Below are 26,430 nucleotides of genomic sequence, written 5' to 3'. Positions count from 1 at the left end.
GCCTCACAAGAATCAGACAGAATTTTTTTAATTTAGTTCCATTTGAGAAATATAATAAAGATGGAGCAGTTAGCCCATTTTTCTTATATGACCATTTTGTTATTGTATATATAAAAAAAAAAAACATACAACTATCATTAGGTGGATACCAATACCACTACCCATAAACCCAAATTGTGGTACTGCACCCAAAGGTGGTGCTCCTTAAAAAAAATATGGACTAGCCTTATTTCTCCTTACCAGATTGACCTGGACAAAATTCTTTCATCATATTAATCTCTAAAATCAGATGCATATTTTTCACCCTGGTCTTCTGCTCTAAAATGTTTTACTTTTCCCACAATTTCATAGAAAAGCCAAACGTCTCACAGTTCTCATTTTTCCTTTATGACCATTTTGTTATTGTATAACTACCATACGACTATCATTAGGTGGGTACCATTAACAGTGCACATTTTCAGATCTGTACTCTTTTAAGAAAGCCCTTAATTCTCTTGTGTGCTTGGAGTTTTCTTGATGTGTGCTTATCAATAGACATTTTCACCATGTGAATGAGGCTTCATGCAGTTCAGGAATGTCAGTGGCTCAACCGGATAATTCCTTGTACTGGTGATCCTTAGGTTGAGAGTTAGAATCCCGATTAGAGTATTATGACTAAGCTGAACATGACATTCTGTCATTGCCACTCATTTAAGAAACACAACATTGAACAGCACCTGAAATTCATCAGGCAATCAACATTCTGGCTCATTAGTTTCCAAGAATCTGACTGCCAAGACACATTATGGGATTAAGGGGAACTTCTTCGTTAACCATTTTTCCTATATGTCATACATATATTTTTCTGTTAGTGTTCTTGACTACAAATATTTAATTTCCCCAGAATTTCAAAGGTATTTTTCAGGTATATGCTTTTAAGAAAGCCCTTAATTCACTTGAGAAATGTGTGCTTGGAGTTTTCTTGATGTTCTGTGCTTATCAATAGACATTTTCACCATGTGAATGAGGCTACAGTTCAGGTTTTTCAGTCGCTCAATGGGATAATCAAATCCCAATTAGAGCATTATGAACAAGCTGAACGTGACATTCGGCCATTGCTCTGCAGCCCACTCACCTGAAAGCCGAGGCACAGTATGGCATTAAAGGGAACATCTATCCTTCATAATTATGTGTCATTTTATATATCTTCCATTAGTGTGTTCTTGAACTTTCATTTTGCTCAGACCCCGTTAATCACCGATTGCGGTTATATTTGGGGGTCTAGCAGTGAAGCTGCAAGACAACTATTGTTATTCTACGTTTTCCTATTATTATTATTCCGCCATGGGAGTCTATGGCAGCCCATAGAACGCCTTGGTAAAAAGTTGTGAAATTTGGCACACTGATTCAGGGAGGTCCCATGATCCCTCACAGCAAATTTGAGGCCACTAGCTCATGCCACCAACAGGTCAAAGTTGGACATGCATTCATGTTAACTTTTGACCCATTCATCCAATATTCACAAACAAGGTATCATTGGAATCCTTGGTCGAATTCAATGCACCCTATGTTGTCGTTTTCCGCCATGATGGATTTTCCACCATCTTGTTTTTTTTTTTAAATACCTTCAAAATACCTCTTCTATCACACATTTTGACCAATCATCTCGAAACTTGGCACAGATGATGTTCAGACCATGGGCCACATTTTTTTAGAATTCAAAACCGTTTGGCCACGACAGCCAATCAAATTCAACCGTGAAGCAGCCAAACAGGAAGAAAGCCAATTTCTCAGCAGCCCTATCCATATAGGATATGTCAGGATATAGGATATAGGATATGTCTCCATATAGCTAATAAATTATTTCTCATGGAAACATCTGAATTTGGCTGTTGAATGTTGTCAAAATCAATAGTACATATTCACAGGCCACAAATTCTGTCCAATCTTCATGAGACTGGCAATATATGACCAAGCTGAACACGTGTCAAATAGCTTTTTCAAATTCAAAACTGTTTGTCCGTGACAATCACAAATGTTCAGTCCAGGGTTCAGCTCCAGAAGGGTTCTCAATACAAGCGGTTAGTACACAGTAGTCCAATTAAGTTCTCCTATTCTTACTTTCCAGTCTCACACGGTGTCACAAGCTTCTCAGCGGCTAACTCTCCTCAGAGGCTTACACAGACACCCCTCTTCTTACCAATACCTAGCCTATCCCTTCCCTTTTAACCACCCAGCACTCCAGGTTAATGGTCCCCAGGTTTGGGTCGTTAAGGGGAGGAAGTCCATTTATGGCTTGGGGGTGGAGCCAGCAGGCTGCCACATATCCCCGTTCTATTAAGCCTCCCCTCACTCCTCCCTGGCGTCTGCCACACACTCTGCCACACACACTCCAGCGGAGTGTAGTCCAGCGGCGGTCCAGCTCCCTCGAGCATCCCTCCTGGTTAGGGTATCTGCCTCGTCTCCGGCTGCGTCGTCGTCTCTGGCTGCGGCTTCGTCTCTGGCTGCGGCCTCGTCTATGGCGGCCTCGTCTCCGGCTGCAGCCTCGTCTCTGGCTGCGGCCTCGTCTCTGGCTGCGGCCTCGTCTCTGGCTGCGGCCTCGTCTATGGCTGCGGCCTCGTCTATGGCGGCCTCGTCTCCGGCTGCGGCCTCGTCTCCGGCTGCGGCCTCGTCTCCGGCTGCGGCCTCGTCTATGGCGGCCTCGTCTATGGCGGCCTCGTCTCCGGCTGCAGCCTCGTCTCTGGCTGCGGCCTCGTCTATGGCTGCGGCCTCGTCTATGGCGGCCTCGTCTATGGCGGCCTCGTCTCTGGCTGCGGCCTCGTCTCCAGCTGCGGCCTTGTCTCCGGCTGCGGCCTCGTCTATGGCGGCCTCGTCTATGGCGGCCTCGTCTCTGGCTGCGGCCTCGTCTCCAGCTGCGGCCTTGTCTCCGGCTGCGGCCTCGTCTATGGCGGCCTCGTCTATGGCTGCCTCGTCTATGGCTGCCTCGTCTCCGGCTGCGGCCTCGTCTCCGGCTGCGGCCTCGTCTCCGGCTGCGGCCTCGTCTCCGGCTGCGGCCTCGTCTCCGGCTGCGGCCTCGTCTCCGGCTGCGGCCTCGTCTATGGCGGCCTCGTCTATGGCGGCCTCGTCTATGGCGGCCTCGTCTCTGGCTGCGGCCTCGTCTCCGGCTGCGGCCTCGTCTCCGGCTGCGGCCTCGTCTATGGCGGCCTCGTCTATGGCTGCCTCGTCTATGGCTGCCTCGTCTCTGGCTGCGGCCTCGTCTCCGGCTGCGGCCTCGTCTCCGGCTGCGGCCTCGTCTCTGGCTGCGGCCTCGTCTCTGGCTGCGGCCTCGTCTCTGGCTGCGGCCTCGTCTATGGCTGCGGCCTCGTCTATGGCGGCCTCGTCTCTGGCTGCGGCCTCGTCTCCGGCTGCGGCCTCGTCTCTGGCTGCGGCCTCGTCTATGGCGGCCTCGTCTCCGGCTGCGGCCTCGTCTATGGCTGCGGCCTCGTCTATGGCGGCCTCGTCTCCGGCTGCGGCCTCGTCTCTGGCGGCCTCGTCTCTGGCTGCGGCCTCGTCTATGGCGGCCTCGTCTATGGCTGCGGCCTCGTCTATGGCGGCCTCGTCTATGGCGGCCTCGTCTCCGGCTGCGGCCTCGTCTCTGGCGGCCTCGTCTCTGGCTGCGGCCTCGTCTATGGCGGCCTCGTCTATGGCTGCGGCCTCGTCTATGGCGGCCTCGTCTATGGCGGCCTCGTCTATGGCGGCCTCGTCTCTGGCTGCGGCCTCGTCTCCGGCTGCGGCCTCGTCTCCGGCTGCGGCCTCGTCTCCGGCTGCGTCGCTGGGGGCAGGACGGGAAACTGCAGCGCCTGCAGCCATGCCGACCTGTCCAGCTGTCAGCACTCCCAACAGCTCCCTGTACATTGCATGCTGCGCAATGTTCGCTTCCAACAGTTGCTGCACCAGCGCTTCCATTGTCCTATGTATTGTTCTATCTCCTTGACTTGGTGTAGCTACAAGCACGCATTCTCCACCATATGTAGCAGGCCCGTGGGTGTGGGGTTTCCACGCCACCAAGTCAAGGCGAAAAGAACAAACACACACACAGCAATATTATGTTCAGGGGGGTTTTATTACCCACGTGTTCCATAATCACAAATGTTCAGTCCAGGGTTCGGCTCCAGAAGGGTTCTCAATACAAGCAGTCGGTACACAGTAGTCCAATTAAGTTCTCCTATTCTTACTTTCCAGTCTCACACGGTGTCACAAGCTTCTCAGCGGCTAACTCTCCTCACAGATGCTCACACAGACACCCTCTCCTCAGAGGCTCACACAGACACCCCTCTTCCTCAGAGGCTCACACAGACACCCCTCTTCTTACCAATACCTAGCCTATCCCTTCCCTTTTAACCACCCAGCACTCCAGGTTAATGGTCCCCAGGTTTGGGTCGTTAAGGGGAGGAAGTCCATTTATGGCTTGGGGGTGGAGCCAGCAGGCTGCCACATATCCCCGTTCAATTAAGCCTCCCCTCACTCCTCCCTGGCGTCTGCCACAGGTCATACTGTCGCTGATACAGTAGGACCCCTTCATGGTTGCTTGCAACTATATTTTAACCTTTATTTATCCAGGTATATAACACATTGAATCACTCTTTTTCAAGGGTGACCTCATAGCCTTCATAGGAATGCATCTACTTTCAGTAGGATACCATACGCTGATATATAAAGAAAATGTACATGTTTTTTATGCATTCCTATGAGCTCGGACTCTGATTTGTTTTCTCTTTGTCTTCTTTTGAAGCTCTGACACAGAAGCCAACAAGGAGAACAACAGCATCAGGTTTGCTGGCCTTGGCAAAGACAAATCTGTAGTTGTGTGCACAGACAAGAAGGGATTTGAGAGACTGGCTGAATCAATCAAAACATCAAGCCTACCAATGAAATCTGGTTCTCCTTCAGTTTTCAAGTTACCCCTGGAGAAAAACGATATTGGGATAGATGGATGCAAGAGCTACACATTTGGCCAAAACAGCCCGAGGCAAAATCACACAGTCATGTTTCTGGGCGCAACAGGTTCAGGGAAGTCAACTCTGATCAATGGAATGATCAACTACATCCTGGGCATAGATTGGAAAGACTCTTTCCGCTTCAAACTAATAGATGAGGGCCAGTTGAAGTCACAAGCAGAAAGTCAGACAACCCACGTTACCGCCTACAAAGTCAACTACCAAGATGGCTTCCGAGTTCCTTATTCTCTAACCCTTGTTGACACTCCGGGTTTCGGCGACACAAGGGGGATAGAGAGAGACAGGGCGATCACAGAGCAGATCAGGAGGCTCTTCACCTCGGCAAAGGGAGTCTGTGAGATAGATGCAGTTTGTTTTGTCACCCAGGCCTCTCTAGCAAGACTAACGGCTACACAGAAGTACGTCTTCAATTCGGTGCTGTCCATCTTTGGTAAAGACGTGGCAGAGAACATTTGCATGGTGGTCACATTTGCAGACAGTCAGCAGCCTCCTGTTCTCGAGGCGATCAATGCTGCCAAAATTCCATGTCCTAAAACAAACAAAGGACTTCCAGTGCACTACAAATTCAACAACTCTGCACTCTTTGCTGACAATAGATCTGTTCGTGACAGAGCTGATGAAGACTTTGATGATGATATGGAGGTCAACAACTTAGATGCAATGTTTTGGGCAATGGGGGCCAAAAGCATGAAAAAATTCTTTACTGCCTTGGACAAAATGACCACCCAAAGCCTGCAGTTAACCAAAGAGGTTCTCAACAAGCAAAGGCAGCTGGAGGCGGCTGTGGAAGGAATCCAGCCCCAGGTACGGGTGGGGTTGGTGAAACCGGAAGAGATTCGATCAACCCAACAACAGCACAACGCCGACATCACTTCCAATAAAAACTCCCAAATTGAAGTTGAAATCATCAAGCCTGTTAACCTTACGAAAAAGGGAAAGACAAAGGACATCACTAACTTCCAGCAGTGTTCAGTGACCAATCACCCCTGTGCCATAGCAGAGCATAGGGAAAAGAGTGGCTGTGCTGCCATGAGTGCCAAGGATAAAGAGGAAAGCCCGAAAGAAAAAAAAAAAAAAGTCGAGATGGGCAAGACTGATTTCTTGTATCAACAATTTTAAAGCCATGAAATGAGTATTAATATAAACAAGTCTGATACTTTTATCGTTTGTTTGAATAATAACAGCAATTATAAAGCACAGGTCTTATTTTTGAGTTTATAGTAACGTTGGTTATCGCCTGTGTTTGCTTCACCTTTCCTTTTTTCTGCTGTAACACCTTATGTTCATGTTTGAGGTCTTGGTTTTGACACAACTTTGGACCGAGTTAACGTATGTAACAATTTCTCTCTTTTTCGATCCACAGTTAACATCACAGTTAATGGCATCCTTCTTTGTTTGCTACATGAACAAATTTAAAGCTTCTATGATATAATAACACGGATGCTGTTGATGAAAACCGAGAAATGAAATTGTGATCAATAATTGTTGGGTGTAAATGTGATTATTGTTAGAGGAAACAAGAACAGAGGTTTTAAAAGCAATATTTACAAACGTATAATCATTGGATTTATGCTTGCTATACGTCATCTTACTCTTGAAAAAAACACCATTAAAGATTGAAAAAGATCTGTATAGACTCAAGCCTGTTTTTATATTAATTAAAGTTGTTTGTGTTCTTAAATATTTTAAGATTATTCTAAACTGGATTGGTAAAGAGTTGAACTCCCCTTCAACTCTTTACCAACTCAGGTTCCCAGTTGTAAGTTTAAACTTGGTCATGAAATCACCAGCAGGAGGCGACAACAGTCCATGTTATTTTTGTGTGAAAATTGATTATGTTGCCTCCAGAGAGCAGTGCTGGTGTTGGCGGAGCCCTGTGCTGTGTTACGTTTGCACCACACATTTTAGAACTTTTGAGAGTTTTGTTAAAAACTTGAAAAGCTCTTTCTTGGTCTCATCTGTCGAACCTTTGCCAAATAACAGGTAAAATGTATCAAAATGTGGGCCTTACTATACTGGTTAACACACACAAACCTGGACGACCTAATCTATTGGATACATATAAATACACATACTTTTAGTATGAGAACTAAAAGGGCTCACAGTGATGATAAAAGCTTTACCGTAGACATCGGCGTCAGGAGTTTATCCTAAATGTTTTCTTTCTTGGTTACCCTTTTCTGTTAGTATGAATGTTCTGTTAGTATGAATATTTTCGAAGGAACATCGGTATGGTGTTGCTTTACTCTGTTCTGGAACGTCAAAAACACAAAAATACCAAGGGGCCCACAGATCTGGCACTAGCCGCCACGCATTTAACCGTATGCATGAAATATAAATTCAACTAAGTACCACTATCTACTGTATACTGGGTAGGGGGTAGGAGATGAGCGTTCAGTTTAACAGCAGTAGGCTATCACAGTGGAGCCCTAACAGCAGTCAGAAGACAGATGTGATAAAAATAAAACATCTCTCTAAATTTTAAAACATAATGGCACAACTACAAGCATAACCGTGACCAACGTCCCTTTATTTTGCGTTGCAGTTGCATAAAGTTCAGTTTGAATTTGAATAAAAACTCAGTTGTGCATGTTGGGGGAAGGGGGTATTGTTACGTTGAAATGTTTGATTATTAAAGGTAAGACACCAAGCTACATACTTATGTATCTGTAAATATGCAAACTTTGCATGCCCAAATATCCATCTGGAATTGTTATGAATTTTAGTCCAGGAAAGGCCGCCGAGACAGGATCGCTTTTAACTCACTTTATTTGGTTAAGGTTATTGGTCTATTGTCTATCGTCTATGAAACAAAAGGAGAGGGATCGTATATAACACGCGTGGAGCGTCTCTAAGCTTTACATCTAATCGATACGCCGCCCAAGAGATTCTGACCTAAAATGGCGGAGTCCGAGTTAAATAAGAAGGTAGAGGTGGGCGTGTTCTGTGGCTTTAAAAGCCCGCCCCCTTTCATCTAAGTATGATGATGTATGATGCCTGGTTGTGCAGCAGTCTTAAGGCTTATGTTATGTTTACTCAGTATTGTGGCTATGGGAGAATATTATGGCTTAAATATGTTACAGAATATTGTAGTGAAAATTCTAGAATATTAAAAAAATTAAAATAGCCATGTACCATCGTTACTTCTTGTGACATAGGCCTACGCTACCATCCGTCTTCACCTGAGCAGCAGAGGGCGCCGTTTCCCATTTTAATTGAAAACACCAGAATTGTAATGTTATTGATATGAGGACATGCTGACTTTTCTGAACGCGGTTCTTTAAAGCATAGACATAATAAAGAATAGACGCCGCATCGACCGCTACAGCCTACTGGCACTGACGAGCCGTGGGGCCGCCATCTTGGGCCGGTCGACCGCTGCACTCAGTGTAATGTGTTTGGCAGGTGCTGTAACTGTCACATTTAATTAATCATAGTAACCTCACTGAATACCAAACTGATTTTCATGCGGGTTTTTTTCGCTGCAAAGGTCATACATGTAGCTATGATACAGGACACATGGTTCGGCTTGTGACGGTTATGACATAAGGGGCCCTATATCTTGCGCCCGGTGCAATTGACTTTCTACACTGACACATGTGTCGTTGCTAATTTGCACCCGGCGCAAAGCTGATTTTCCCCCGCAGCAACCAGGCGCCACTACACTTGCGCCTGGAGAGGCGTGTCGGCGAAAAGCAGGGGCGTGTTCAGGTGCAAATGATACTTGGTGCTATTTTAGTAATCTAAAAAATGCGCAAATGCAATTGCGCCACTGACCGAAAAATACCTGAGGGGTATTCCATCAACCAAGCTAAACGCAAAGCCGGGCTTATGTTGCTTAGCCTGGCTTCTTTCAGCTAGAGTTGCGTTCCATTAATGTGGCTTAAGGGAATCTCCGCTAAGTAACCATGGCAACTTATCCGACCAAACTAACCATCAAGCTAAACGCAAAGCCGGGCTTCTTTCAGCTCGAGTTGCGTTCCATGAACGTCACTTAAGGGAATTTTCCGCTAAGTAACAGGGCTCCAGAGTGCGACTAATTTGGTCGCACATGCGACCAAAATATTTAAGGGTGCGACTAATAATTTTTCTAGGTCGCACTGGTGCACCTGACGCTGTCCGGGTGAAAACATAAATTTCCTTTGCATCATCTCTATGTGTTCTCCTGTGACCGAACTCACACTCGTGGTAGGATCATATTGTGGTCTAAACCAATAAGAGAAAGAGCTCGGTCGGCTCTTTGCCTCTGATTGGCTGTGGTCTTGTTCACTGCTTGTGTGTGTTTAAAAATTGCAAGCGACCTGAGTGCCAGAGTAACTTAAACGGAGAAAGAAAATAAATGCGACAAAAGACGAGGGAAAATGAAGCGAGGTTGAAACTAACTTAAAAAACAGCCTACTGTTCCAACCAGACCTACTACTGAGAGTCTGGACCCCATGACAAGCACAAACTTAAACACGCAATAAACGGCAGGCGTGTTAAACAACCCAGCTGTCCTCAAGGACAGTGCAGATCAGTCTATCTCCTCTCCCTCTCTAATTATTGAACAAGCTTACAAGGTAGGTTGGATTTATTGGGTTGTTTAACACGCCTGCCGTTTATTGCATGTTGCACGTTTGTGCGTGTCGTTGGGTCAAGTAGCTATTTTAATGTTTTTGCGTTATCATTAATAAGCACATTTTAAAATTTAAAACATGATCATTGCACACCGGGTTTATATTTTTTTACTTTTGTTGGTAGGACCACGAGTCTCATGCAGGCCTTTATTAATCTGTAACCTATATGTTTAGAAACATATAGGACAGCACGGCTCCGTCTTCCATCTCCTCTCCCTCTCCCGCTGTCAACCAAAGAGCACCATCACCTGTACTGTCAATCATCTCGGCCCCATTCATTGTGACCCGCCCCCATTCAGAACTTGTAGTTGTGCATTTTTGACGCGTCAAATCACCAGAAGTGTATCGGTAAAGAGATTTACTTTTTAATTTGGAGTTAGTATATTCAATTGCAGCAAAATAACCTATAAATATATGATATATAGTGTTGGAGCACAATGTTGTTTTATAGGTGAATAACCCTTTAAGCACAAGCCCTTTTATTTGGAAATGTTTTATTTTGAAATGTTCAATTCCGGCTAGGTGAAGCACTTGAAACCCCTAAATTTTTGGGTGCACCTAAATTTTGTGCTGGTGCACCTAAAAAGAAAAGTTAGGCGCACCAGTGCAACCAATGCAAAAAGTTAGTCTGGAGCCCTGAGTAACCATGGCAACTTATCCGACCAGACTAACCTGGTCGGGGGGGTATTCCATCAACCAAGCTAAACCCAAAGCCGGGCTTATTTTGCTTAGCCTGGCTTCTTTCAGATAGAGTTGCGTTCCATTAATGTGGCTTAAGGGAATCTCCGCTAAGTAACCATGGCAACTTATCCGACCAAACAACCATCAAGCTAAACGTAAAGCCGGGCTTCTTTCAGCTAGAGTTGCGTTCCATGAACGTCACTTAAGGGAATCTCCGCTAAGTAACCATGGCAATTTATCCGACCAAACTAACCTGGTCGGGAGCAGGTTAACTGTCAGGCTAACTTGAGCGGTGTTTCAGAGAAATCCATCTGTCAGCAACAATTGTACCATCAGAAGGTTCCGCCAAGCCTAGTCCTCACGATTTTGTCATAAATGTACATATATGAAGTACAAACAGCGTATATTTTCATTAAGGGTCTAAGATTAAATGTTGCAAATGAAATAATTCAATGAATTGCTATCTATTATTATAACTATGGCTATTTTTTCAACACATGTTTACACAAATCTATGTATTATAGCGTAATCAGGAATCAGCGGCTGGGTGAATGGTCTGGCACTTGCCCGGTGATACGCGCGACCCGAGTTCGTGTCATTTTGTAATTCCCTTTATTCATTTGATTAATTCCCTAATTAAGAATATTCAAAGAAATTGAAAATAAATGGCATGAAAAGTTCTTTGATTTCTCCAGTAATGCTTCCTATATTAGGTAATTGCGTGGGGATTGAACCCCGGATGACCGGGCGCAAGTCCAACATGTTAACTCAAGACTATCTCCCTGCTTTCAAATCAATGGTCAATATTAAATTAAAATATGTTACGCTTAATACTACTTATGCATTCAACAGATCATCAATTTTTGCGCCAGGCAGCCTCCCTGTTTCTATTAATGTTTACGGTGTTCCCTTTTTGAGTTATTATATGCTTGTACTCCTCATAGTCCTCCACAAGCAGCTTCTGTTCGCCGCTGGAAAAGATCCCGCTCGGTCCTTTTCGGACATTTGATCCATGATTCGACATTCACGGTTATGGGCTGGTTGCATATCTCGTGAACGTGCGTAATCCAGGATAACGTTAGCCTGGCTTGAACTAACCTGAGCAAGGCGCGGCTGAACTGCGTTGATGGAACGGCTTAAGCCTCAAGTGGAAGTTGGCGCTAGTTCTAACCGGGCTTAATCAACTAAGCGCCGCTTTCGTTAGCGACTTTGATGGAATACCCCTCTGGTGCATTGACGCCTCGTGCACACAAGTTTGTCGACGGATGACCGAGGGCGTGTCTGAACGACGGACCCAAAATGCATTTCGAGAGCGCCATGCAAGTCACGGACACACAGTAGTGTGAAACAAACATCATTCAGTCTTATTGCTGGACACATTTTGTAGCAAATTAATTTTTTTATGTTAATATTTCTGTATTTCTTTTCAGGCGCCGCAGGATCCTCGACCATGACTGTGCGTGAAAATAATAATTATTTTCGTTAGAATAAGTAGGGTTAATGGGTTTGGGTTGCTCGTTGTTAGTGTGTAGTTGTGTGTTGTTCTCTTGTGTTCATTATTGTCGCCACCGTTGTTGTGTGATGTTTGTTTGTAGGATGTTCTATTTGAGAGGTGCCAATAAAGGTAGTCTGCGTCGAGGGGTGTACGGGGCGCAGAACTACAGTGAAATAAAGCCTGACTCTGTGCACTTTTTGGCCGCTGCTAGGCCTACAATATGTTTGACAAAAGCCTATTTTCTGTGTATTCATGTATTCATTAGATTAGAGCCCCGAAGGAGATTCAGTAGCCTAAAAAGGGCCTTTATTGTCCTAATTTAATTGTAGAGTAATGTCATGATGTTCTGTAAATAAATCAGGGAGTGAAGAACCAACATCGACCAAAATTCGACCATAATCACTAGTTGAATAAAGGTTGAAACGGGGTCGACGCGCCGTCGTCAGTCGCCTTCATTTCAACGTTGAATCGACGTGGAACAGTATAAGCAAACTGCCGTTGAATCGACGTCCAGTCTCAACGCTGATTCAACATGTTTTGGTCGAAAGGGCGGAGGTTGATTCACAGTTGATTCAACGCTCTTTTGCTGTCTGGGAATCCATTTGAATAGTTTTCAGGAAAATTACATTTTCTACCTAGACCCACATATGGCTGCGTGAAGACGCAGGTATCCAAGATGGCAGCATGCCAGTCGTCTGTTTTTACTAACACGTTTTTACCTTTTTGAATTTGTCCTAAAGTAAAGCAAATCATTTCGTTGCCATCCTAATTGCATGCAAAGTGTAAGGATTTTTTCTTGGATTAAACAATCCTCTGGATCTATCACTCATTTTCTACTGCGCCTTTGTCCACCTGCCTGGCGAATTTCACCTGGCCACGGCGCTGCATCATCTCATCTCATCTCTCTGCGGGCTCCTGTGTGCGCGCACACACACACACACACACACACACACACACACACACACACACACACACACACACACACACACACACACACACACACACACACACACACACACACACACACACACACACACACACACACACACAATGGCGTTTCTCGTCACTCTTATTTGCGCGTTGGCTGTGCGGGACTTACGAGCAGGCGATCGCATCGAAGTGGGTGAGTAGCCTACATCTAACAACGTGTATTGCCCACCAGACATTGCTCACGGATGCTCCGGTTGTACATGTTGTACAATCCGTGCAAACTCCGAAGCTACTGGCACACGACATGAACCTAGCGGGGTATCCAACCAGAGACTTACGCCGGCTTCAAAGCGTTTTGGTTTTAAATGACTACTTTGCGTTCAATGACAGACATCGTTTGGACATAAAGTATGAATTGCTGAACGGCTCTTTGTGTAAGCCTAATGTCGGCAAGCAGAGGTGGTTGATTGTTTTACTGTTACTTCTGTCTGGTAACATACAACCTAACCCTGCCCCTGAGTTGCAGGTCATTCAGATGCCGTCTGATTTTAAATCCCTGTCGGGTCTCAGTGTCATACATATTAATGTGCGCAGTTTGTTACCCAAAATGGATATGCTCAGAATATGGGTTAAATCAACAGATGCCATGACATTGTTGTAACATCTGAAACTTGGCTAACAAAATCAATTGCTGATAATGATATTTGTATTGATGGCTACAATGTCGTGCTGATAGACCAAAGAGAGGTGGAGGTGTTGCTATTTATGTAAAGTCGAAATTTCATGTTAAGGTAATTGTCTCTGAATCAATTAGCAAGTACCTGGAATTTCTGGCACTGAATGTGGAATTGGTTAAGGGCCTCTGTATAACTGTTGTCGGATGTTATAGGCCTCCATCTGCCTTAAATGTTGTGTTGCCGTCTCTTGTGCATCTTCTATCCAGATTGGACTACACTGAAATTATTTTAGCTGGTGATCTTAAAGACCGGGTAAACCAAGAATAATTATGGGTTTTGAGTTTATAATACCACAGGAAAATATATTATTAACCACCCTGCCAAATTTGAAGGACTAAAAAAATCGCGAAGTATATAAAATTATGCTTCAAAGTTGATGAAAAATGAGCAGTAATCCCTGGCTCAGGACGGTGGGGGCGTGTGCGCTGCAGGCCAGGAAACCACGCCCATCACCGGAGAGAGACCGTCTTCGGTCGGAAACTTAAATAAAGTAAACGAACCGTTAACGTTACGTTTCCCACTGTGGCATCCAGGGAAGATGCACCAACGAGGTTGAAGAGGCATAACGGGCAAGCTAGCTGCAAACAGCTAGCTAGACAATTCAAACCAGACTCGTGAGCGGTAAAACCATAGACGGGTGAAACCACAGAATGCTAGTGCGCGGTTAATGTATTTATACCTAGAGGGCAGCAGGGGGCGGGTCTACATCGAAGACCGCTTTACGTAAAGCGGTCTTCGATGTAGACCCGCCCATTTTAAACCTGCACACAGAACATTCTCTGAGGCCTAGCTCCTCAAGGAAATGATGAATGGGAAAAATATTTTTTATATGTTTTGAGGGACACATTTAAGGCCTAATTAATATGATAAGAAGAAAAATACTGAATTTGGTTTACCCGGTCTTTAACTGGGACTGGCTTAAGCCAGCATCAGATGACTAATGTTCCCCATAAATTCTCAGCTGTTGGTGTTTTTTGCAATGACTTAAGTGACCATTGTGTTGTTGCTGCTGTCAGGAACACTAAGATTCCTAAATCAAATCCACGTGTAATTTGTAAGAGGAATCTCAAACAATTTAATGAGCAAGGTTTTTTTCATGATTTGTTTAATTTTAACTGTAGTAGAATTTAGCTAATCCCTGATGTGGAGTCAGCCTGGACATTTTTTAATGATGGATTTACCCAAATCATAAATACACATGCCCCTTTCAAGAGATTTAGAATAAAGGGGTGATAATCCATGGTTTTCCCCTGAGCTAGCAGACATTATTCACCAACGTAACTCGGCTTGGGCTAAGGCAAGGAAAACTGGAGTTTCCTCAGATTGGCTTGTTTTTAGAAAACTTAGAAATAGATGCTCCTCTTTTATTAAGCAAGCTAAGTCAGATTACTATCTGTCTGTCACTAACGAAACCCTTAATGACCCGAGGAAATTCTGGAAAGCTATAAAATCACTTTCTGTGAGCAAATATTCTAATGTTTTACCAGCTTTTATTATGAAGGATTCTGTTGCTGTTAGTGATACAATGAAGATGTTGAATTGTTTTAATGAACACTTTATTTTGTCTGGCTCTCTGTTTGATAACACTTGCTCTGCAACTGTAAAGCCCTGTACTGATGTTCCAGTTTCTGCAGGCCTTTTTAATTTTACGCCATTCACTAAACAGGAAGTTCATAAAGCCCTAAAAGCTTTAAATCCTGGAAAACCTCCAGGACCTGATCTTGTCGAGCCATACTTTTTAAAGATTGCAGCTGATTTTAGCAGGACCTCTCACTTATCTTTTTAACCTTACATTGATAAATAATGAAATACCTGGCATATGGAAATCTGCATTTGTTCTCCCTTTATTAAAAGGAGGTGACCCATCCAAGCTAAACAACTACAGGCCAATATCCAATCTGTCAGTATTGGCAAAAATTCTAGAATCTCTGGTAAATGACCAACTCAAAGATTTTCTTCAGACCAATGCCATTATGTCTAAATTTCGATCAGGTTTTAGAAAAAAACATAGCACTACCACAGCTGCACTGAAGGTGATTAATGACATCTCTGTAGCATGTGATAAGAAACAACACTGTGCATCACTGTTTATTGATTTGTCCAAAGCTTTCGACACAGTAGATCATGATATTCTAAAAAGCAGGCTCCTCAACTCAGGACTATCAGAGCAAGCAGTCTCTTGGTTCCAAAACTACCTCAGTGATAGGACCCAGTGCATTAAACATGACGGTCTCTACTCAAACAATTTACCAATTTGCAAGGGTGTACCCCAGGGTTCTGTATTAGGCCCACTTTTATTCACCATTTACATTAATAATATTGATAAAAACGTGTCAAATGCTAATTTCCATTTTTATGCTGATGACAGTTATTTATTGCTTTGCACCAACCCTTATTCAGGTTATTGAAAACTTGCAGAATGCTTTTATTGTCGTCCAAAACGTTCATCAGCTGAAACTTGTTCTAAATGCAGATAAGACCAAACTCATGTTGTTTACTGGGTCTAGAGCTAGACCACAAAATGCCCCCTCTGTGGTCACTCTGGAGGGTAGTGTTATACAGGTGGTTACGTCTTATAGATACCTGGGTTTTCTAATTGATGACTCCCTCACCTTTGAGCCTCATGTGCTTTATTTGGTTAAAAAGCTGAGGCTTAAGCTGGGTTTTTATTTTCGAAATTATGTGTTTCTCTTTCAATGTAAAAAAGCGACTTGTGGCTGCTACTTTTTTATCTGTTATGGACTATGGTGATTTGTTGTATATGCATACCTCTGTTCAGTCCACTCGTAGGCTCAGTCACTACTGCATATTTATTTATAAGGCAATACTTGGTGTGCTACCTAGCTATTTATGCTCCCTTATCATGCGGAAAAGTGCTGGTCCACACTTTTTACGTTCACAGGACTTGGTGTTGCTTTCTGTCCCCAATGTACGGACAGAACAGGGTAAAAAGGCTTTTGTATACTCTGCCGCCACTGTGTGGAATACGCTGCAGAAAGACCTAGGACTTGTTGAATTAATTTCGTTTAATGCTTTTAAGTTGAAAATGAAGGAAATTGAGCTAGACTCTCTAAGATGTCAGTGTTTTAAATAGGTTTTTTCCTGGTTACAGAAATGGGTCTATTAATATTGTTGCAGTGTGAATTTGATTTGCTTTATTTTTAGTGCTATTTTAATTTGGTCCCTGTGTGTTTGTCTGTAACTGTTTGTCTGTAAATGTGGTTTATTGTGCTGCTGCCTGTCTTGGCAAGGTCACCTTTGAAAAAGAGATTTTTAATCTCAATAGGTTTTTCTCCTGGTTAAATAAAAAAGTTAAAATATTTTGTTAATATTCAATTGTTCCTGTTAAAATGGTGTTGAACAATGACTTTTAAATCAAACAACAATATTGCTGATTATAAATTCAAACTTTTTCCAAAACGCTATAATTCCATGATTTTTTTTCCAAAAACGCTGTGAATCCATTGATGATTTATGTTTTTGTTTTTTTGTTTTTAACAAGAGAACATGCAACATACGATATCAGGGACTCATCTCATACTATAAATTAATATAAATCAAATAAATGCAAATGCATGAAATAAAGACACATCCTGGCAAATAGTACTTAGCATGGTGTAGCATCTTATCCTAGCTATCTTTGTTGTATACGGGGTAGGGGTTAACCTAGCAATTGTTAGTGCTTGGCACTTGGTTCTATGAACATCTTCACTGTACCGACAGCGATATATTTGTTTCTCTTTCTTCTGACAAATGTACTTATTGTAAGTCTCTTTGGATAAAAGCGTCTGCTAAATGCCCTAAATGTAAATGTATATGTTATTATTCCAACTGATGCACATGTGCCCGCTTTGTGCACAACCTCCCTATTCCCAGGGCAACATGTTATCCCGGGGGGCCAAAGTCCCGGAGGCCTGAGTTCATTACAACACGTGCCCCGTGCTCACTGAGCGTTCTCTCCAAGCTAGGCTGTCACGGCCCAGGTGGAACAGACCCCCATGCTGTTCACCGCCCTGCAGGAGGGAGCGGTGTACTGCGTCCAGGCGTGGACCTACCTGGACGGCCTGCCGAGGAGCGGCCCCACAGACACACACTGTGTAACCATCACGAGTAAGATACACGCTCACACACACACACACACCAACCTGCACATACAACTACACACACACACACACACACACACACACACACACACACACACACACACACACACACACACACACACACACACACACGCATATCTACCTGCACCTTAAACTACAAACAGACAAAAACACACACACACACACGCTCAGACACAAACACACAGGCACACGCACACATACTCCCAAATGAAACCCTGTGAACAGACTGTGACTGTGATACATTTTTATACGAACAAAGTTGACTTGAATTTGATTTTTAACCACATGATCCCCGCCAGATCATGAGGAGCCATGGAAGAAGCCCACAGTTGCCATGGTAACGGTAGTAGTCATGGCGGCGCTCCTGATTGCCGTCTTCTGGTCTGTTGGCCACTGCAAGGCAGAGGGCTGCCACGCCCACTTCCAGAAAGAGCCCCTCCCCTTCTCGCTGGTAGGTCAAAGAAAGTGAAATAAATGTCCTCTTGAAAAGCAAAGGTTTTATTATGTGGTTTTATTATTTATTATTTATTATGTGGGCAGAGATAACAAGTCAACCAATAAGAACCCTGCTGTCAGGGTAGGTTAAAAGTGTGCTTTTCTTCATGAAAACAGTCCGATGGAAACCAACTGACAACAATCAAGGAACTGATAAATGAGTCGAAACTAGGGAACTTATGCTGGGTACCCAATCGACGATATTTCAAATTTAGAAAATTATAGATTTAGATACATTTACCTGTTTAGGTAATTTAGTGTGTGGAAGGAAACGATATTGCCAACACACTAACCAATTCATTCCACAAAAACGCAGTAACGATTTTCAAAACCGGAAATCTCGCCAATCTCTCACAATCAAAATGGTGACTTTAGTGTAAACAAACATGGCGGACGACAGTCAGGAGGAACATGCTATGCTAGCTTTAGCAATCTTTTTTTCTGACAATTTTACAAGCTGTTCCTCCATTTCAGAAGACCACCCCACTTCCGCCATGGCTTCTGTTATGATTACTTGATGAATTGTTTGTAGCCTTAAGTACGTTAATTCAGGCACCCAATTGGCTATCGATTGCCTGCTTCCACGGCTTCTTTCATTGGGGTTTCCCCCACACTACAGGATATCGGATTGTGAATAGTAACATGTTTATAATTTGCCCCACACCACAGGATAATCTGGCAAAGTAAATCGGCTATCAAATCGGGCTAATTAGTGCTGCCACTAATGACTAATTTTCTAAAGACTAATCTCTCGACTAATTTTTGGATGAAAATCGACTAATCTAAACGACTAATAAAAATAAAAATAAAAAATTAATTTTGGGAAAAAAATGACGCGCTGAAAGCAGGCAGGCACGCAGCTATGCTGCTCGCGTTTACACTTGTGTACATGGCGGGGTTTAAAACATTACTGCCAAAGTCATATTAAGTAATATAATGCAGGTGCGCAAGGTACACACAGGAGACGCCAACATTGTTTTCAACCGCTTGGTACCGTGCCGTATTAATTCCCAAGTTTTGAAAAGAATATAAAGTATTTGAATCGAATAAGCGACGCTGTTTTTGATTTGTTTATTTGGTTTTGAATTAATAGTTTTGGAGGCATGCATGCATCGGCTTTGAGTTTGTTTGTTTGTTACTTTGAAATCGCATACGCTTGCAACACACACACACACACACACACACGTTCATTCATTCACGCACGCACCCACTACAACCTACCGATCTTCAATCAAAACAACATCAAGTAACTGATGCCGCAGTGCATTGACAAGTCCATCCCGAGGCGTCCATAGCTTTATGGTTTATATGTTTGAAAGCCATGGCACACTTTTACCAGTTGGCCTGAAATACTCAACTTGATCTGGAGGACTCACCTGCCTCTGCCATTTTTCATATCAAAGCAGTGAAGGGGGGGGGGGGGGGGGGGGAGAAAGAGGATAGCTGATTAACCAGCAATTACAGTGAGCCATTTGAGACAGAGAACAAAAATAAATAGGCAGTCAATAGTAAAACGACTCGTAAAACGAGTAAAAATTGCCATAGACTAATTTTCATGGTTGATTACGTCGACTAATTCAACTAATCGCAGCAGCACTATTAATTATCCTGATGTGTGTATCCTGTGCATTAAAAACATGGAACATAGGTGAACAGAATCACTAATTCACACAAGGGACAAAAATGTCACTAATGACACAAAGGAGAAGAGGGTAGTGACACTGTTGTGGCAGGATGATACAGGTAATCCTCAAACATAAGACCAATCCCACTCCTTCTACATTTAAACCACCTTAATGTCCAGTTTCCCTCAAATTTCATTACAGAAACGAGACACACGCAGAAAAGTGCTTAAATTGCTGTTTAATTGCAATTGCAATTTAGTGTAAAAACAACTACAGTAAAGTGTTGAATGTTCATTAGCAGAAATACATTGAACAGAGATGCCAGAGAACCTGTTTCAAAAGACTATCCCTTTAATGAGTTATTGTTTGGTACATAGTTTAACTGCAAACATACCAAAAATCAAATGTTATTGAAATGAAGGCAAAACACTTTTCTTAACGAGGTTCTTAACTAGATGCTCTTTTGGTTTTCTGCAGCAACCTGATTGACCGATGGAGCGACTGCCCTGAACAGGTGGAGATCTGTGAGCCAATCACAGCCCTCCTTCTGGTGGAGCTCACGTGAGGACTGTCCAGTCAGTTAGCGCCGTAGCCGTTAGCATCGCAGCTCCCACAGACTAAGACTATATACAGTATAACAGCAAATCCATGTTAAGATCCGTCTGATTTAACACATCTGTAGGACTACCTGTTGTACTATCACATAACAAGACCCTGAGAGGAAGATGTCTGGAGGAGGACGGCAATGTTTTACCACAAATGTAAATAGCAAATTAGCTACCAGAACTTTGGCTAGTAGCTCTTTATGTAGCTCTCTTTATGTGCTCGTTAAAATTCAAGGTGGTGTTTTGGTCATTGGCGTTGGAATACCCTTTGTAGACGGTCTCTTTGCGGTTATGACAGAGAAACACATTCAATTTGTTTTAATAAACCTTTTTTGATAGTTTCTGCCTCAATGACTGAAGGATCATCTTACGACTCAGAACCTGTGATGACCACATTGATTACACCTTGTTGTTTATGTGAATATTCTAATCAAACCATATACTTTCTTACTTTTCAGTTATAAATATAAATACAGATTAGAATGATAGTTAAGAGGTCTGTCATAGTTAAGGGGTTCAATAGGAGTTTCATCTGCTTTGGCCTCTACAATATTAAGCATCTATGACATTACACTCAACAGCTTTTTTACTCAAATGCAATGAAAAGGCCCTGACACACCATTCCGACTGCCGAGCTTTGGCAGAAAAGGCAGTTGGACCGATTTGGTAATGGCCTGTTATACATGTGCAATCGGCTGAAAAGAACACAGATGGCTTAAAAAAGACAGACCGGCTTTGACGACGGCCGATCGCACAGCACACACCGAACAGACTCAGGTCACCAAGTTCGCCAGACTCTCTCTGACGATAATCTGGTTGGTGTGTCAGGGCCTTAAATGTCGGTGTCTGTGTTTACACAAAGTAAACACCTACAACCTATCTCTGACTGCCCCCTGCTGGTGGTTTCATGACCTTGTTTAAACTGAACCGAAGGGGAAGCTTGCAAAGGATAACTAAAATATTTGAGAATATACAATGGGCATTAATCAAGTAAAAAGGTTTAAAGTCAACACAGATCATTGTATCATCTTTAATTCTCTTTTTGGTAACAGGCATGCGTCATGATTATACTTAGTATACTTTCAGTATATAAATACAGAAAAACAATACAAATATTGTTTTTAGAGCCTTTGTTCTTTGTTCTTATACAGGGGTTCCAAACCGTTTCACTTTGAGACCCAAAGGAGAAATATGTGTCTCCCCGGGACCCAAACCTAAAAATAATGCATCATGCATTTTCGTAACATCTACATTTATAAACTAATAAAGAATAAAACAAACCATGAATAAAAAATAAAAAATGATCGAGACTGAGCGAATCCAGTCACACTCATGTTAGCTCAGGCAGAGAACACGTTGTCTGGTCCAGGTGCTCGAGAAGGGAGAGAGAGCTCCGCAAGCAGAATCTGAGCTAAACATACCAGTGAAGCAAAAAAGAACGCGCCTCTATTTGAATCAGGAAAATGTATTCAAATATCACATCATTGTTAATATCTTACTACTTTACCCAATTAAACCAATGACAGAATTTTTTTTTAAAGCAAAACATTTTTCCCAACATGTTTAATTTCTATCTAGTAATCAATTTTTATCAACAGCATCCTTGTTATTAAATCAGAGAAAGCTTTAATGTATTAAGCACATGTTATTAAATGGACCCGGTCCCTTTCCGGTAGGTACTAACCAGTACTAACCTGAACTATCCTGCCCCTATCCATCCATCTAGAGCAGTTTGGCCACATTCCCCATGGTTACCGCCTTCTCCCTCATGTGCTTGAGTTTCTTGATGCGCTCCAGGTAGCCAGGCTTGGCCTCTGACTTCTCTCCCTCTATCAGCAGGTCGATGTAGTCAGGTGTTGAGAGTGGATCAGGCTTCAGAGCGATCTCCTTCAGGGTGTTGAGACACTGAGCTGATCGCTCCATCAGCCTGACCACCTCGTCCTGTAGGCAGTCGTACTCCAGCTTCATCTGTTTGATGATGTCTCCAACGGACATGGCTTCCTTAGAGGCTTTCTCATACTTTTCTTTCAGGTCCTTGTAGGTTCGTTTCTCCGTCACCAATTTATAGTCCCAGCGATACTTTTGGTTGAAATGCACATCCCAAGGGCACTTGTTGTCACATTGTGTGCATTGGCCATCTGGCCCCATGGCCCCACAACGGCTCTTGTCAGCATCGTTTGGTATGGCGCAGGGATAGTGGCAGGTCGTTTGACATTGCTGACAGTTGGTGATGTAATTCCCTGTTTTGGAAATGTCAATCTGATCAGGTTTTTTGAAGTGGACCTCATACTCAAATTCCCCATTGGCTGTGATCGCTGCCTCATATTTTCGGAGCATTTGAGATTCTTCTTCAATCTCCTCAAGTTTAGCTAAGCCCAATTTCACCTTAATCTGGAGATTCTCTATGGAGATCTCCAGCTCACCTCTCTTTCTGAGCACCTCCTTGGTTAAGGTCAAGCTCTTGGTCTCCATGATATTCAGAGCACTAAAGAATCTTTTCATGCTTTTGGTTCCCATGTCCCAAAACATTTTCTCAAAGACGCTCCCACCCTCTCCATCATCATCATCATCATCACCATCATCACCATTGGCATCACCTTTGTTGTTCGCACTAGCTACATTTTTGTCTGCAAACAAGGCAGAGTTATTGAATTTGAAGTGAATTGGTAAACCCCCGTTTTTAGGACATGGGACCCCAGACTCATTGATTGCATTGAGAACTGGAGGGCGTTGGCCATCTGCAAATGTCACCAAAATCCGGATGTTATCTGCCACATTTTTGCCAAATATGGAGAGCACTGAGTCAAAGACATATTTTTGTGTTGGTGTAAGCCGAGCTAGAGACGCTTGGGCCACGAAGCAGATGGCATCAATATCGCTGACTCCAAGTTTAGCCGAGAATAAATTTTCTAGCTGACTTGTAATCATCCTGTCTCTCTCTATGCCTCTTGTGTCTCCGAAACCCGGCGTGTCCACAATAGTCAGGGAGTAGTCGATCTGGAAGCCCTCTCGGTGGTAGAGCTTGTACACGGTGACTTCAGAGGTCTGGCTGTGAGCCTGAGACCTGCCCGTGCTTTCGTCTACCAATTTGAATCTAAAGGTATCGTCCCATGTGACCCCCAGGATGTAGTTGATCATCCCGTCGACCAGGGTGGACTTCCCCGCCCCAGTAGCTCCTAGAACCATGATGGTGCGGTTCTTTTTACCTTTGTCTTCGCCAAATATGAAGCGCTTGCACCCATCTACATTCATGGACTGTTCTTTCAGAGGAAGAGCGTAAACTTCCAGAGTACCTGAAGTTCCTTTAAACTTACTGCCTTCTTTCTTAACAGCTTCTGCTAACCGCTTAGGGGGCGGCAAACTGCTCTCCATCTCTGTATTTTCAGTTTTTCTTCTTTTCGTGTTCTCCATTTCTTTCTTTATTTGCACTATCGTCTTTGCTCTTTGCTGCTGTAACACTGCAAATTTCCCCACTGTGGGACTAATAAAGGATTATATTATCTTATTGAAGCCCAATTTTTGAACTTTTTCTGATTGATTCAAAAGGTTTAAGGAGCTTCCTAAGGAGTTCAGAAGATAGCAGGAAGAACCCTGACACTAACAGTTTGTTCCCAGTCTGAAACCAGGTTGATTCCCGTAGAAATATCCTTGGTGTGATCTGCAAACCAACATATGTTTTGTTATTACTTCTGTGCAAGTGATAATAAAGTCTTTCTTTCATACTTCGGCTTTCTCTACCGCTCATTTTTTCAGAAGTATTGCATTTTATCCACCACACAAGAAAGCAAACCTAGTTCATAAAATGCTTACAATTGTTCTCACCACATTGGTTCCCCTGGTCAGTCAGTTGGCGGGATGGGGGGTTGAGCAGATGCAGTGAAGTTGAGTCGCACGTTTCCGTAGATTTTCTATGAAAAAGATGGCATAACTTTTTAATCAGGAAAACATGAAAGTATAACAAGTGTGTTATCCATTATATTATAGTCGTTATGAAAGTGAATGTATGGATAGCATTTTACGAAACACGTGAAAAGTAAGTTATGCATATTATGTCACGTGCATCGTGACTCACTTTGTTTTACAAAGGACAAGTAAGCAATATTTATGGTTCGTTGGACACGTAATGTGAAGTGTAAGTGTGGTTATCATTTTAGCAGCCACAAGTTAAAAATGTGTATTTGTGGATATTGATTGCAAAGCAGAAGGGAAAAAATATTGTGGATTGTGGTAGGCCTACACGCAACGTGAATCGTCTTCTATGGGTTGGGCCTACGCATAATCAGGTCTTGTGCATTCACATTTTACAGCTCAACAGTGTGACATATTGGACAAAAATCCACAAAGAAAAATGAGCTTCTCATAAGAGCCATGCGATCCACAAATGTGTAAAAGTGAATGTGGATTACATTTTACAAGACGGCGGACATTCTGTTTTTGTGGATCGTGCAATATCCGTGTGAATAACATTACGAGGCACAACTACCAAATATTTGTGGATCGCGGTACACGAAACGCGAATCGTCTTCTGTGGGTTGCACATAATAAAGTACAATAAAAACTTCCATAGGTTCCCCGAATGGAAGAGATGCCCTGATTGGTCAGAAATGAGCGCCTAAATACGAAATTGTCTCATTACGGAGGCCGGCGCAGTCAACCATAACAGATATTCTCACACACCATTTCACTCAGTAATAGTTTAAGGTTTGCTAGGGCATTTTTAACAGATACACGCAAATGCGTGTGTGTTTGCGTGGGTGTGCGTGCGTGTGTGTGAGACAAAATGTAATGTTCCAAAACTAATGTTAACCTAAATACATATAACTGTTTTACTCTATTATGGTACTCTAGCGGGTCAATAAAGGTTTAATCATAGCAGTTGTGAGGTGGCCTATTCTTGTTTTAAAATAGCCTACATTACAATGCAATGACGTGAACGCACCTGTTGTATCGGTCAACAAGGTCCAGGTTCAGGTTCAGCCCAGAGACACAGAGACCAGACCATCTCCGGGTAGACCTAATGAAAAACTCAGTGTTAAATACTGCACTTGTAACAATATAAATCACAATGAAACGTCCATCCATTCTGTCCACTCGAGTGATAACGTTGCAAACGGGTGGTAGCGGCCTACCATCCGCAACAACTTTATTGTATTAGCTGTCAATATAACTGATCAGAGAATTTTCTGTCCTACCTTGGCTGTCCTGGCTGCGTCTCCTGAGAGCAGGAAGTGAGCTCAGTCTCTCTACTGCGCCTCTTAAAGCTGAGCTGGGTGGGCTACAGCCAGGAGGGGGGGTGGCTATGTCATTATTTGAAGTCACACCATTTCCAAGAAATGCTCCGGTTTCCCCCCACCCAGTACAAGAGCTGGACACTACACTGTTTGATAGGTTCATGCAGAGAATGCATTTATCCACGGGGCTCAATAAAGTACATCTTCTTCTTATTCCTCCTAATAATGTTAAATATGATATAACATGCAATATACACGCAATGGATTAGCCTATACATGTTTTTCTTTATATAATTCCAATATTGCAGACGGGCATATATAGGCCTATGGCCTTTGGGATACTTAGGTTATCCATAAAATCGATACCTATAAGCTTTAACCCATCTTAAATTGTGTAACATTGTCATGTCATGAATGCATGAGTGCAGCACTTTATTTCAACATGCACAATTTATTTTCATTATATATTTTATTTTATATCTGCAGTCATACATATACTGTATGTTCAGTTCTATGTTACATGACAATAAATATTGTCATAACATTTTTTAAATGAATTTTTTGAATCATACTGAATTAATTTGATTTGACAGGTATTGATTAATGCAGATGTTGACACAACTATTAGGATACTTAAATATGTATCACACTAAACAGTTAGATATTATGATCTTACGGCCCTTTGCTTCAAGAAAGTTTCTCTAACTGGACCTCTTTCTATTTTCGTTGAATACCCCTTCTATAAACAATATAATCGTATCTTTTATAGCATACCTAGGTTACCCGCGCCTTTTAACTTTGACTTTAATTTGATAACTGTCTTGGAATTTGACCTTACCAGGTTTGATGGCCTGTTGCAATTGAAGAAAAATCTGACTTCCCCATGGCATCCTATTGGTTATATAATATTCTTGG

General features: G+C 43.0%; 2 protein-coding genes across 3 annotated transcripts; one reads left to right on the top strand and one right to left on the bottom strand.

Moving 5' to 3' along the window:
- Positions 1 to 4,988: 4,988 nt before the first annotated feature.
- Positions 4,989 to 20,244, top strand: LOC311360670 (uncharacterized protein; the record flags this gene model as incomplete). The annotated part of the gene is made up of 5 exons (XM_084480786.1): positions 4,989 to 5,780; positions 17,404 to 17,545; positions 17,859 to 18,010; positions 18,724 to 18,737; positions 20,157 to 20,244. Exons 1-5 carry the CDS (start codon positions 5,004 to 5,006, stop codon positions 20,242 to 20,244), a joined length of 1,173 nt encoding a protein of 390 aa, XP_084336912.1. The 5' UTR covers positions 4,989 to 5,003.
- Positions 20,245 to 21,313: 1,069 nt separating this feature from the next.
- Positions 21,314 to 25,263, bottom strand: LOC311360375 (uncharacterized protein). Of its 2 annotated transcripts, XM_084480439.1 has the most exons (4): positions 25,224 to 25,263; positions 24,107 to 24,192; positions 21,979 to 23,942; positions 21,314 to 21,695 (listed from the first exon to the last, which is right to left on the bottom strand). In XM_084480439.1, exon 3 carries the CDS (start codon positions 23,693 to 23,695, stop codon positions 22,007 to 22,009), a length of 1,689 nt encoding a protein of 562 aa, XP_084336565.1. In that variant the 5' UTR covers positions 23,696 to 23,942; positions 24,107 to 24,192; positions 25,224 to 25,263; the 3' UTR covers positions 21,314 to 21,695; positions 21,979 to 22,006. The 2 variants fall into 2 exon arrangements, with proteins under 2 accessions (XP_084336565.1, XP_084336564.1); XM_084480438.1 differs by having other exon boundaries at positions 21,314 to 23,942.
- Between the last annotated feature and the right edge of the window lie 1,167 nt (positions 25,264 to 26,430).

The sequence above is a fragment of the Micromesistius poutassou genome, assembly GCF_964030765.1.
Source record: "Micromesistius poutassou genome assembly, chromosome: 16".
Lineage (NCBI taxonomy): Eukaryota > Metazoa > Chordata > Actinopteri > Gadiformes > Gadidae > Micromesistius > Micromesistius poutassou.
This window is presented reverse-complemented; position numbering and strand designations above follow the sequence as displayed.